At 41.3% G+C, this 13,463-nt stretch overlaps 1 protein-coding gene across 1 annotated transcript in view; it reads left to right on the top strand.

Moving 5' to 3' along the window:
* The window catches only part of LOC141108372 (epithelial sodium channel subunit gamma-2-like), an 82,782-nt gene extending 69,319 nt beyond the window's left edge, over positions 1–13,463 (top strand). Inside the window, exons 8-11 of the mRNA XM_073599933.1 lie at positions 5,720–5,777; positions 5,919–5,992; positions 10,480–10,555; positions 13,009–13,463. Of these exons, the coding sequence (XP_073456034.1) occupies positions 5,720–5,777; positions 5,919–5,992; positions 10,480–10,555; positions 13,009–13,218 (418 nt within the window). The 3' untranslated portion in view covers positions 13,219–13,463. The remainder of the gene's footprint in view (positions 1–5,719; positions 5,778–5,918; positions 5,993–10,479; positions 10,556–13,008) is intronic.

Raw genomic sequence — 13,463 nt, 5'->3', positions numbered from 1 at the left:
ATTGTTAGGGTCCATCTGCGCATTTGCGTTGTTTCAGTTTCGTTCTCTGGTTGAGGGCGGAACTGGTGTTTGCGCATTGGCGTTAAACTTTGACTGCCTGCTTTACTAGATTGAGTGGATTTGTGATACCATATTTTCTGAACTAAATGGTGTTCCTATAATGGCTCTTTCTCCTTGTGAGTTCTATGAGCTCTTTCTCCCACGTGACAGCACTGGTGTTTGGTATAAGTAAGTGGTGCTGCGCTAATCCTAAATAAACTAACTAAAAATTAATTTTTTATTCTGTGACGTGCGTTGTAATGTGCATCAAAAAAATATATATTTCACTGTGGTGATTAATAACATCAGCCCTGTAGGACTATACACTCACACGGCAATAAATCATAAAAGTGAAAAATAATCATCAGTAATAACATAATAAATAAATGAATCTCCTCATATACATAAGAATAAATAACGGTAATGTGGAAGTGTCAACTATTAATAAGGTGCATCTCACAATAAAAAAGTGAATTACACTGTGTAACAAACATGCAACACATAAAGTGACAATGTGCAGCAGTGCAGCCAAAATTTCAGCGTCACACTATATATTTTTTTGATGCACATGACAACGCACGTCACAGAATACAAAATTAATTTTTAGTTAGTTTATTTAGGATTAGCGCAGCACCACCTACTTATACCATTATTTACCCACAGGGTCTGGTTTGTAACCGATTCGGTGCAGGCAGCTTTTCCCACTAGTCCAGTTTGTTACACACTTGATAGCGCGGGAATAATTACATATCTCTAGCACTGGTGTTTGGTGATCAGCTCCAGCCCGAAGTCTTTTACAAACCTAAGGTCATAACTTTTAGCTTACACAGTTGTCCTCCTCCTTTCTTCTCTTCCAGCAGCTGATAGTAGCAGTGAGAAAGTCAAAAGGAGAAGGGAAGTTTGTGCCACTGGTGCAGCACTTTTGTGTCCATGGATGGCTGAGGTTTCTGAGCTGGGAGCTTGCTCATTGCTCGCTCCCATCACTGTGACTGAGCTTTCATAGACCGTTCCCTGCCTCGGGCCCAATTATTGCCCAATAACCAGGAGGCAGCGAATCACTGTGTAACACCAATAAAATGGATGAAGTGACTTATCAGCCATGAAACACGTAACTAATGCTTGCTTTATAATTGTGATGACTTTGACGCCTCCATGAACACTACTATATGCTATCAAGGGCGCCTCTGCCATATAAGCAGTTGATGGGTTTTTCCTTCTATTAAATTCTGCCCACCATCCTGATGCCCCTTTTGAGGATATGGGGTTGTGCTGTGCAAATGCCTACTGTTAGGGCTGGGCTCCTCCTAGTTACGAGCAGCTCTTTTCTTTCAGTGCACAGAGGCTGCTCAGCTGTCAGTTAATTACCAGCTACTTGTTGTTTCCACAGTGAATTACCTGGTTACCATTACCTGCTTGATTAGTCAAGCCTACAGCCAGTCCCTTTTGCTAGTTAAACAGCTTTGCTCATTTCCTCCGTGCCCTTGCGTGGTCTATGATCTCCAGTGTGTTCCTGTGTTTGACTTGGCCTGGCTGACTTCTCTTCTGATACCTGTTCCTGTTCTTGCTCCTTACTACGCTGACTTCTGGCTTCCTGACCCTGGCTGGTCTGATTACCCGCTCTGGCAGACAAACCCTGGCTTCAGTTCTTGACTATGTTCCTAAACTGTTATTTTTTGCCATTTTATTAAAGGTGTGATTTTAACTGCATTTTCTGTCTCCGTTTGGTTTATGGTTGCTGACACCTACTATCATGTACTTGATATGAGACTGAGTTGATGAGGTCGGCTTCTCTTATATCTCCTGTCCTGGCCCCACTGAGAATGAGACAGAGGAAGCCGAGGGACAGGAGGGACATGAGTGCCTGATGTTGATGGTTCCGAGCCAGCAGCTTGTCAAGGCTCTGGAGACTGGAGCATGCAGCGGTGTGCAGAGCTCAAACAGAAGACAGCCAGGCAGGCACCCGAAGGTTAACAAAAGCCAGGGTCATAGGCACAAGCGGAGTCTCAGGAAAAGCAAGGGTCGTCAGCAGGTGGACAGCGGGGTACCAAATCATAAACCGAGTCAGGAACAGAGCAAGATGGGAACAGGATACACAGGCAAAGTCAAGGAACACGCCAGGTCAGCAATAAGAAGAGCATATAGGATCAGATCAGGATACAGAACACAGCTGAAGATCAGTCAGCAAAGAATAGGAGACTGTGCTCCCTTTAAATAGCCCATCTGGCACCAAGAGGAATTGTGTTTGCGCGTTTACGCATCCACGATTGTGGACTCTCGCATGCATGCATGTGTGCCTGTTAGCCATTCTTCAAGACAAACCATGTGCCTGCGCATATCTATGTGCCAGACATTTCACAGGGATTTCTTGACACCAACTTCCTGTGTAGAGACAGGAGTATTCACCACATGCTTAGTTGGAAGTTAACATAAACTTTGGGTATTTGCAGCCCCACCAAACTTTTTAACCTTTGTTAAAACATCACATATCCAATTATATTGTCAACTTAGTACACCAGACTGGTTCTCCCTCTTCTCTTATGTTCTTTTTTCTAGTGGACATTGCAGAGTTTTTCTCCTCCATAACCCTTACTGAGGACCAACACCCCACACACAACCTTCACTTTTAAATGGCTTTACCCGGAGTGAACTTTGTATTACAGTAACATTACCATGAACACTTCGAAAATCAGAAGAAACATGTTGCTATATCTAATTAGCAATCTTGTGGACTGTACAAGCTGTCTTTTTTTTAAGGACAATTTCCCTTTATTTTTATTTTATATTTTATGTCTGTGTTTCAGTGTATGGCTTGTCTTGGTGAAAGTGAACAGAGACTTTTGTTGGATAACTGTGACACTCAGAATATTTACTTTGAAAGCTGTGACACGCACTCCCAGAAAAATCATATTAAATAGCACAAAATCATGAAAATAGTCTGCCCCTGAAAACCACAAAGTTAACAAGTCACTGAGTGTTTTTGTTCTCCTTATTCTGTCCGGTGCTGGGGGAGCGATGTTTGTTAGTTCCGTACGCTCTGTGTAGACAGCTGAGCCATGAGGAAGCCAGTGTGCAGCCACAGAGCACATGACCCACTAAACTCCTATTTCCATCCTGCTTCCAGCTGACTTCAGCAGACAGAAACACTTAGTCAACAACACCGCTAAGTCACATGACAGTATAGAGATCTGTAGAACTCTGTGGTAGAGCTAGGTGTTCAACCAGGGGCATAGTTACAAACATCAAGACCTGAAAGTCAAAAATTAAAGAAAGTATATACTCCTCTCTGTTTCATGATTTTTATTGATCTCCATTTTTTTTAATAAACATTCGGTAACAATTTGTGGTGTGGACACTTCATCAGAAATTTATTAGAACTCTACTGACATGAACAGCAAGGCATTGTGGGGATCTGTTAAGTTGGATCAGGTGAGGCGTAATCCCTGAGGTTAAGCACACAGGCTCAGACATGCCTCACAACTTTTTGAGATGGGAACCATACTCATTGTCATTGCCATAAGAGTGCCATCAGCAGGTTATCAACATAGGAAGAGAAAAATCCTTGATAAAAAAGGCATAGAGCATCAGAGGAAAGAGGCACAGGGAAAACAAATTAAACATTACAAAAAAAGAGGAGAAAAAAAAAGTAAGCTCTCCTCTTGGGGAGGAACCTGCCACTCCTTCCCCTCCCAAATCCAAGCTAATGTAAAGAACTTAAAGAGGAACTGCAGTCTGCTCACATAATTTGTAATAAAAACATCTTTGCCATTCTGAAGCTTCCCTCCAACCACTTTGCATATTATTTTATATATACCGTGATTCTGTACTTGCCAAACATGCTGCAGAAATCTCCCTCCACTGAGTCTGGCTGCATCCATTTTAACTGTGGGCAGCTGAAGCTGCTGCCTGTTCACTTCCTGGATTTACAGACACACAGAGGCACACCTCCAGCCCTGCAGCTCTCATTGGCCCTCTTGTGACTCATCCCCCCTCCTTTCCTGGCAAACTCTCACAAGAGTGAGAGAGAGCTGTACATGATGTCATAAGCCTGGGCTTTTTAAAAAACAAGAAACAGGAAGTGGGCTGTATAAGGTATTTACTGGCAAAAAAAAAATGTTTTACTATCCAAAGTTAAAAGGGCAGAAGATTTAATAAATGAAAAAATGACTGAAGTTCCGCTTTAACCGCTTCCCAACCGGCTCACGCAGATATACTGTGGCAGAATAGCTCTCCTTGAGAGCAACATGACTTTTTAAGGACTTGGTCAGTTTGTAATGACATTCCTTTGGTATAAAGTCAGCTAAGGTAACCAGGCTTAGAATTCATTCTTAGATTTTGTGAGACAATTTTAATAAGGAAATATTACATTTTCCCATCACCGCCTCAGGGTTCAATATCCCTTTTGAATAGACTGACCCTTTAAAGGGTGTGCACCACTCCATTAGTATATATACTGGGATATAGTTGGCAAGTGTTCCTGATCCTGCAGGACCACAGTGTCTGCATTCCACAGGCTGTACTGCAAAATCCAGGACACTTGGCACATCTTCAACTGCTACTTAAGCCCCATACACACTATCAGATTTTCTTCTGATTTTTTGTCTTCAGATTTACCAAAACCATATAGTGCAAGGGCCTGCCTGATTGCATACAAATTGAAACTCCTAAGGTTTGACCTCATATTATATGGTTTTGGTAAATCTGAAGGAAAAAATCAGCAGAAAATCTGATAGTGTGTATGGGGCTTTAGGCTCAGATAGCCTAATGCCCTTTCAAACTGCTAATCCCCCACCATGCTGTTTAAAAGTCAGTCAACACAAGTGCTGCTCCCCGCCTGCCCACATCTGGACTACAATGCTTAGGTCTATGTCAGACGGGTGATTTTGTAGCAGCAATTGATTGCTGCTACAAATTAGTAATGCTTGCTACTATCAGCAATTTGTTGCTGGTGATTATTTGCAAAGAAGCACTTTCTGTCACAGCTACAAGTTAAATTAGTGCTAAATCATTAGATTGGTGTGCTTCGATGCAATGTGCTTTCCTTCAGTATCTGTAGCTAGTATAGGTGAATGCAGAGTGAGTGTTGCTGGTGAGCTTGTTGCTAACATGACACCGCACAAACTCAATTTCTGGGCATTTGAGCTACAAGTCTCTTTAAAATTTGTGATTTGGCAATTCCAAAGAAATAAACCATGGTTTCCTTAGAGGGAATACATTGTCTGTCTGACAAGGCCCTTATACGTCACCTATTTTGTGTGTGGGCTTGGAGACTGAGGGCGCATAAAGTGACCTGGCCTGAAACAGGTGGTAATTGCTACTTTTGAACCTAGCAAGATTTACTAGAGGTGAGCTAATCCAGAACTAAAATTTAAAATGAAAAAGCAAAAACTGTAAGCAGGCTGGCTTTTTATTGCAATATCTCTTCTGCTTTTCAAATAAGCCTACCTGCTTTAGAGCCTGGCCCAGCTTAGAGGTGAGGGATGGGCTATAATAAATAAATATATACCCACTTTTGCTTAAGCCCTATGTTTTCATCTTTTTTTTCTTGCTGAGCCTATAAAGGTGTACCTTCTAATTATTTCCAAATGTTGCCAACTATGCGGAGTTTCATGTTAAGCTTTTAAATGCAATGTCTACATACCAGTTCCATAATGAATAATCCCATGTCCTATTGTTCCTGCAGAGAGGAAATGTATGAGCTGACTGTGTCAGGGTCCCAGTGGCCATCCAGTGCTTTTATTGTAAGTCTAACACTTTATATACAGTAAGATGGCATGTACTAATCATACCTTGTCTGTGTAGGAGCTGTGATGTGTATGTCAATTTATTGCAGTTCAGGTAATATGAACACCAATAATACTGAAATGTTTTTTTTCTTGTAGGAAAACTTTGCAAAAGAGCTGAGAGAATGGGGAGGACAGATGAAAGATATCGCTGACAACCCAGCACTCATTAGGTTTGTCTCCAGCACTATTAACCTATGACCATCTAAGATGCCTAAGTGACTACAAATATAGGGAAATAGAGGGCCATGTACCAGTAACTTTGACCTTAAAGAAGATCTAAGTGCTAACCGGAAGACATTTAGTTTACTAAAGCAGTGTGTATTATAAAACAATTGCTTTATCTTTCATAAAATACTGTCACCCTTTTTGCATTGCATTGATCTCTATTAGCCTATTCCAGCCACTTCCTGTCTACATGCACTTGCTCCATTTTTGAATGCACATCATTGTGCTGGACTTAACCTCCCTGGCGGTCTGATTATGTCAGTATTTTTGAATGTTAAAGCGGTACATTGTTTTGCATGTAAATTTGTTGTTTTATATTGTAAGCCTGTAATTCTTAGGAATAACACACTTAAAGTGGACTTCCACCCAAAAATGGAACTTCCGCTTTTAGGGGGGTGACCCCCTGACATGCCACATTTGGCATGTCATTTTTTTGGAGGGGGGAGCCAGTACCCTCTTTTCAGGGGTCCCAGCTCCCACTTCCTCCCGGCGCACCGCGGCACCGGAAGGGAGATCACATCTCTCCCCCTCCCTCTTGGCAATCATCTGGGACACATCACAGGTCCCAGATGATTGCCCGGCCAGTCACAGCGTGGCTCGCGCATGCACAGTGGGTGCACAGCCGGGCGCCCACACTTACAATTCCGGCGCCGCAGAGAGGAGAGGGAGATGGGCTTCGCTCCCCCGCATCCCTGGACCCTGGGACAGGTAATTACAATAGTATTTGTAGCTGCTGACTTTTAATTTTTTTTTTGTTTAGCAGAACTCCACTTTAAATCTGTCCAAACAAGAGTCTGGTAGACATCCCGGATATGATGAAGTTTGAAACACAAAATCATAAATTATAATATATTAAATAATTATAAAAAATAATAATATAATAATAATAATACATTTTATTCAATAATGTAATCCAACCAAAACCACTGAAATTTGTCCAAACAAAGGTGCAATATTATTAGTCACTGTAATACTAGACATTGCATATTGGTTTAGTAAACATCCCGGGTATGAAAAATTTTGAAACATGGGATTGCACAAAGTCCGACATCACAATCAGGACAATGGAACCTGGTTTCCTTTCTGATTTTCTTTCCACTGTCATCTCACTTCGAGCAACAAACCACGCATATTCTTGTAGGTGCTGACTTTTTCTCAGTTGGTGGGATGTAGTCCATGAAGTGACGACCAGTCAGGCGTTCCGGGTTGACAACGCCAACAGCACGATGTCCAGCTTTATTCACAGCCATTGATGGTGTTTGGTGATTCACAAAGATACGTTCGGCAACTTTTCAAATCAAGTCAGAATAAGTCACAGGCTTGTCACTTTTTGAACAGAATGTAGGCATACCACAAGCATTGCTCAAGAAGATGCCTAAAGATCTTCTTGTAGTACTCCTTTTGCTGTTTCCTCATTGCCGGGTAGAATGTCATTGCTTGGTCAGCTCTGTTGACACCTCCCATCGTGTTATTGTAGTCTATCATTACTTGTGGCTTCATGATTATTTCCCACCTCTCCTGCATACCATAACAATGGAGGTGTAATGAACTGTACTCAGGAACACATCTTTTTTATCACACCATCACAGTGCCATCATTTTGCCTTTCTGCCAGGCAACCATTTCTCCAGTCTTCAGCTTCTTATTGCCAAACGTTGGCGGCATGTCACATCGGTTAGCCGGTTCCTAGCGGTTCCATAGGCATCTGTTTTGTTTTGCAGAAGAAACTCATAAAGTTTAGGAGACATATAATAGTTGTCGGTTGTTACGCAATAGTCCTGATTTAGCAATGGCTCAATGAGTAAAAGAACAGAAGATGTTGCTATTCCATAGTTGCTGTATTTTGGATTGAATTTTGTTCCTTTTCCAGTGTATATGACTGAATTCCAAATGTAGCCAGTTGACAGTTCGCATAGCATGAAGGATTTTATGCCAAATCGTGCTCTCTTTGATGCAATGTATTGTACCCAGCTGAGCCTTCCCTTGTAGGCCATTATGCCGCGTACACATGACCGGACTTTCAGAAAAGGTCCAACGGAATGAATCCGTCAGACAATCCGATCGTGTGTGGGCTTCATCCGACCTTTTCTGTTGAAAAATCTGACGGACCTTAGAAATAGAACATGTTTCAAATCTTTCCGACGGACTCGAATCCTATCGAAAAAAACGTTCGCCTGTATGCTAGTCCGACGGACCGAAAACGACGCAAGGGCAGCTAATTCCTTTTTTAGTCCGGTCGTACGTCATCACGTTCGAAACGATCAGCCTTTGGTGGGATCGTGTGTAGGCAAGTCTGTTTCATCGGAACTCCGTCGAAAAGTCCTTCGGAGTTCAGTCCGACGAGAAGTCCGCTCGTGTGTATGTGGCATTAGACTTTCATCTATGCTGATATCACTTTCTTTAGAATCATTTGAGATACTTCCCAAATTTTCTTTAGTTTTGGTGCAGGATGAGTAGTTTCATCAAATTCTTCCTTGTTTTCAAAATGTAAATATTTTATGATCAGGGAAAATCTGTACTCTGACATGCCTATGCCAAAGAATGGGGGGGGCAAGTAACTTATTAGTTGCCCAATACCACTTCTGAAGGGGTTTCCCCACCACTCCCTGAAGTATTATTAGGCCCAGAAATTTCAAAATGTCATCTTTGGTCACTGGTTCCCACTTTCTGCTTCTTGGAATCTTCCGATGTGTAGTAGCTAATTGTTGCTCTTTGTACCGGTTTGTCTCCGTAACTATTTTTTCAATAACCTCATCGGTCAGAAATAATTGTAAGTATGTCAAGGGGTTGTCGTGTTCAACGTCTACTTTCATACGAGATTCTCCAGTATATGGGAATCTTGGGGGCACTGCCTGATCCATACCACAGTCAATAGAGCACCAAGTTCGCACATCACTGAACTCAGTCGTAGAAGAATTGTCGCTGTTGTCACTTTCAGTGTCTGATGACGAATTTCCCCACGAATCACTATTGCTCAATTCTGCAAGTGATTCTAATTCACTATCGCTGTTTTCTAGCTTGTCTAAAACTGCTTTTGACCTAAAGGGACGCCTTTTGGATGCCATGGACGTTCTCAAGTTTCCAGGCAGAAAGAACGGTAAAAGTGCAGGCAGGACACTGGACAAAGAAATAGGGACAAATCTGAGGTAAAATGGTTTGATACAGCAATGTAATCCTAACAGATTACAATGTATTGTGTGTATGTTATGTTTTGAACTTTTTGAATTTCCCACCTGGTTCCGACCCCTTGCATCGCGACGCCCGTAGGGAAGGGAACCCGGGAGACTGATGCCGGCATCCGCCAGAGGACACAACGGGAGGGTATCGTAGGAACAAGGTAAGTAGCTGTACAGGGATACTACAGTTTGATCCTGAGTGTGGCTCAGGGTTACCGCATTTGGTACTGAAAATTAACCCCGAGCCACACTCGGGATTACCGCCAGGGAGGTTAAAGATGGTGGCAACAGGATGACAACATGCCTGTGTAAAGTGTGTTAGAACAGCTGTTTGCAGTCTCTGTCAGGGTGCATGTGATAGGTTGATAATGTAGGCCCACCAATGGGAGACAGGTGTCACCCTATGGCAGGAAGTGCCTGAACAAGGACCTTTATGGCAGGATCACCAGGTATTTTTTTAATCAGTTTTAAAAGGATCGAAAGAACATTTATTATTAACATTTTAAAGTATATTTTTTGATTGGGTTTATAACTACTTTAAGAGTCCTTTCACATGAGCGTCCATTTGTTTCTTCAGTTCAGTCACGTTTTTTTTCAAAGAAAAAACGGATCAGTTTACATCAGTTTCTCATCAGGTTCTTATCAGTTTTCACTACACCAGTTGTACATCAGTTTTTTTTTTTTACATCCACTACCAATGCAAAAACGGATGCAAAACGGACCGTAACGGAAGAAAAATAGAGCTTCCATTTCCAAAAAACAGAGGTTGATGGAAGTGGATGTAAATGGATGATCATCCGTTTACGTTTGTATTAACATAGAGATGCATTGATTTCCTTCAACAGAAGGATGAAAAATGGACAAATGGAACGGCTTTCCGATCAGGTCTGCCTGTTAGTTTTTCAGGTGGACCTGATCGGAGCCTCTATTCACTCCTATGGAGCGGCAGATGTCAGCGGTGACATGTCCGCTGACACCCCCTGCTATCCGATCCTGTCTGTGAAATCCAAACAGATGGAGACCCTATTTTCCATCCGTCTGGAGGATTGGATGTCCGTTTTCATCCGGTCTCCCCATAGAGGAGATTGGGGCTCTGACAGGTCCGTCTCAACACAGTGAGCGGAGATGAATCTGTCATCTTCCTGCTCAGTGGACCGCCTGTGTGAAAGGACCCTTAGTCTGTTCAATTAGCCACTAAATGGTGTCATTTTAAGGGTCCCCATGAATAAGGGTTTTTCCTCTTATCTGTTTCCACAGAGATAACTTTGTGAAAGTTGTGGTGTATTTCAAACAGCTAAATTTTGAAATGATAGAAGAGGAGCCCTCAATGACGGTAACTATCATTATTATAAGTAGAGTAAAGTACAAGGGGCTCAGTTCACAAGACTAAAACTCAAAGTGTTTGTTACCCTAACACTTCATATTCCTGATATGTGTCTGTTGTACCATGTACTTGTATGAAAAAGTATTCTGTTATCTTTGTATTGCTTAATTTCTGTGAAATCTCTGGTGTTCCTTTTAGTCCCTCTGCTTTCCTATTAAAAACTGACCACACTAAATAGGAGAGCACACCGTGGTCAGTTCTCTAGCTGTGCTGGGAACTCAGCCTGCTCTCCTCCAATGATCAGACTTGTCCTGACCCCCCCTCCCCGCCCCCCACAGCCATTCACTGGGAAGCTCAGTGTGCTGCTGCTTCTCATCCCCCCAGCTTTAATGCAGCTGAGAACATAGGAAAGGGGGAAAAAAAGGTGTTTTAGAATGTTTTTTTATATCTATATAAAAATGTTTTGCCTTTCATTTCTAATTTAAACTGAATGGGTTGTTTTACAAGGTTATTGTTTACAATCACTTTAAGGATAAGGATACTAAATGGGTAATGAAAAAAAAAGTAGAAAATTAAAAAAATATATAATAATAATATAGCATATACAATTGCTACACAAGCCATATTGTAATGGAATGTTATTAAAAATGACCTTTGCCTTTCAAGCTGCAGCATGTAATTTTCTTTAAAATTCAAGACAATATGGCAACCTTGAGGCGTTCTGTACAAAATTGCTGTACAGAACGCTCCTCGGAAATATCAGTTCCTGCTTGTGTGATTAGCTCCCTGATTTTCCAAAAAGTCTGCACTAAGTCTTATTTTAGGCATCCTCTACAACAAAATGTTTAATTTTTGGTGTGATACTCCCAAAGGGTTAATCACTTCTAAAGGGAAACAGACCTTGCAATGTTCCTCATTGGAACCTTACAAATACATCAGCTGCTTGATAATGAAGTGACTCCCATTCAGATTCCCTCTGCATGTTGACACAACCAAACAGCTATTTCTTCAGAGCAACAAAAGGTAAGTATCTGTTACAAAGTTTGTTCAAATCCTGGCAGTGTAATGTACATTCATCACCCAAAAGGGAATGTTTTTTCTCAACAAAAGTGGAGTTACTCTTAAAGGCCACCATACACGGCTTGATTTTCTCTTGTTCAGCCCATGGGCAAAAAAAGAAAAAATCAATCGATTCCCCCATCCATGCTAACAGCATAAATGGAGGAATCTCCACTACTGGCTAGTATATTAAGGCAGCCGTGGCACCCATGGCTGTGTGAATAAGTTGGTGCTGAAGAACAGTGACTGCATCTAATAGTCGATACTATGCAGTCACTCATCAGCCAATAATTTTGCACTCAGCTAGGTCAATTTAAATTAAATTGCAGGGCCACCCACAACTTGAATTTCAGCCAATGCAGCAGGGCTTTTATTTATTTTTTTTTAAAGTTGCATTTATTTCAGTTAAAGTAGAACTAAATGCAAAGCCTTTTATTCATTTTGTGTAGAGCAAGGGAGGGTTTTAACCCCTGTCAGGTTTTTTTCTTTTGCCATCTGTGTCCCATTAGGGAGATTTTACTTCACTTCTTGTCCCATAGCCAATACAGGAAGGGAGAGGAAATCCCTGCAAAGTGAGGGAATCCCATGGTGTTACCAGAGCTAGTGTCCCCATTGGAATATTTCCCCTCTATTACTGTTCTGTGGACAACCCAAAATTTGGGATTTTCTTTTGTGTTCACTTTAATGATAACAGAAAACAGGACAAATAGAGAGGGTGAATCTCGATGAAAATAATATAACATACGTGATAATATCAATCACCTGGCTAAAATAAAAATACTTCATGTGTTAAAGCTTTGTAAATTAAGCCTGAAGTCATACAAATTATTTAGTGTTTATAAATGTAGGGTGTTGCTGAAATCCATATTTTGTGAAGACAGGAATTTTGCACATGTGCATACTTGTTAATCTTCCATAACCAGATAAGGGAGTAAACTTATAATCTTATATTTCAGCACCCCCTAATTTTCAAGGGATATGCTGCTTTTAAAGTAGATAAAACTTTTTTTATTTTAGAGTGTGGATGGGTTAGAACTCTTGTCAGGTTCTCAATGCTGTCTGTATTTACCCATTGAGAATGTTTGCCTTCACTTCCTGCCCCCCAGCAATGTCAGGAAACAAGATTAAATCTAGCCAAAGTAAGGAGAAATCCCACCTTCAGCTTTGTTCCTGATCAACTAGATCTCTTCCCTCCCTTCCTCTCCCTTGTGAACACTGAAACATTTGATCTTCACTCTCTTTTTGGGGTTTAAACCTGAGGGTCTAAAAAACATAAAATGGCATTAGGTCATTTCTCGGGGAAAAAAATGAAATAGCAGTTGGGTGGATCGGGCCTTTAATGAATGAATGAATTAATAAACTATACCATTGATAACAGAATTATGGATGTTTCTTTCTTCTAGGAAATCAACCTAATTTCTAACATGGGGGGTTTGGTTGGCCTTTGGGTGGGCTTCTCAGTTTGCACCCTAGCGGAATTCTTTGAATTGTTCCTCGATGTCCTTCTTCTCTTTATTCGGAGGTGTATGAGGACAAAGAACAAGGAAGGCTACTCCAACCCTTATATCCAAAAACAGAGTCCTATCTATCTACACAGAACCACCAAATTCTGAGCAGAAGAATGGAAAAAGGAGGACCACAGTGTTGGAGATATATTATAAAGAACCAGCAAAGCATTCATATGTCCGCAGTGTGTTGTTTCTCCTTCATTCATGCCTAATCTTTACACCAGCTGACAAAAGACTGTAACATATATGCAATGACAAAAAGACATAGTGGAGCTAATCACCCTGAAACAAAAAGGCAAATAATGCTATGAAATCTGTTAAAGGGACTAATAAAACCTCTATAAATGCCT

The sequence above is a fragment of the Aquarana catesbeiana genome, linkage group LG09 (genome assembly GCF_042186555.1).
Source record: "Aquarana catesbeiana isolate 2022-GZ linkage group LG09, ASM4218655v1, whole genome shotgun sequence".
NCBI classification, from domain to species: domain Eukaryota; kingdom Metazoa; phylum Chordata; class Amphibia; order Anura; family Ranidae; genus Aquarana; species Aquarana catesbeiana.
The sequence above is the reverse complement of the archived record's forward strand: the minus strand, read 5'-3'. Positions and strand labels throughout refer to the sequence as shown.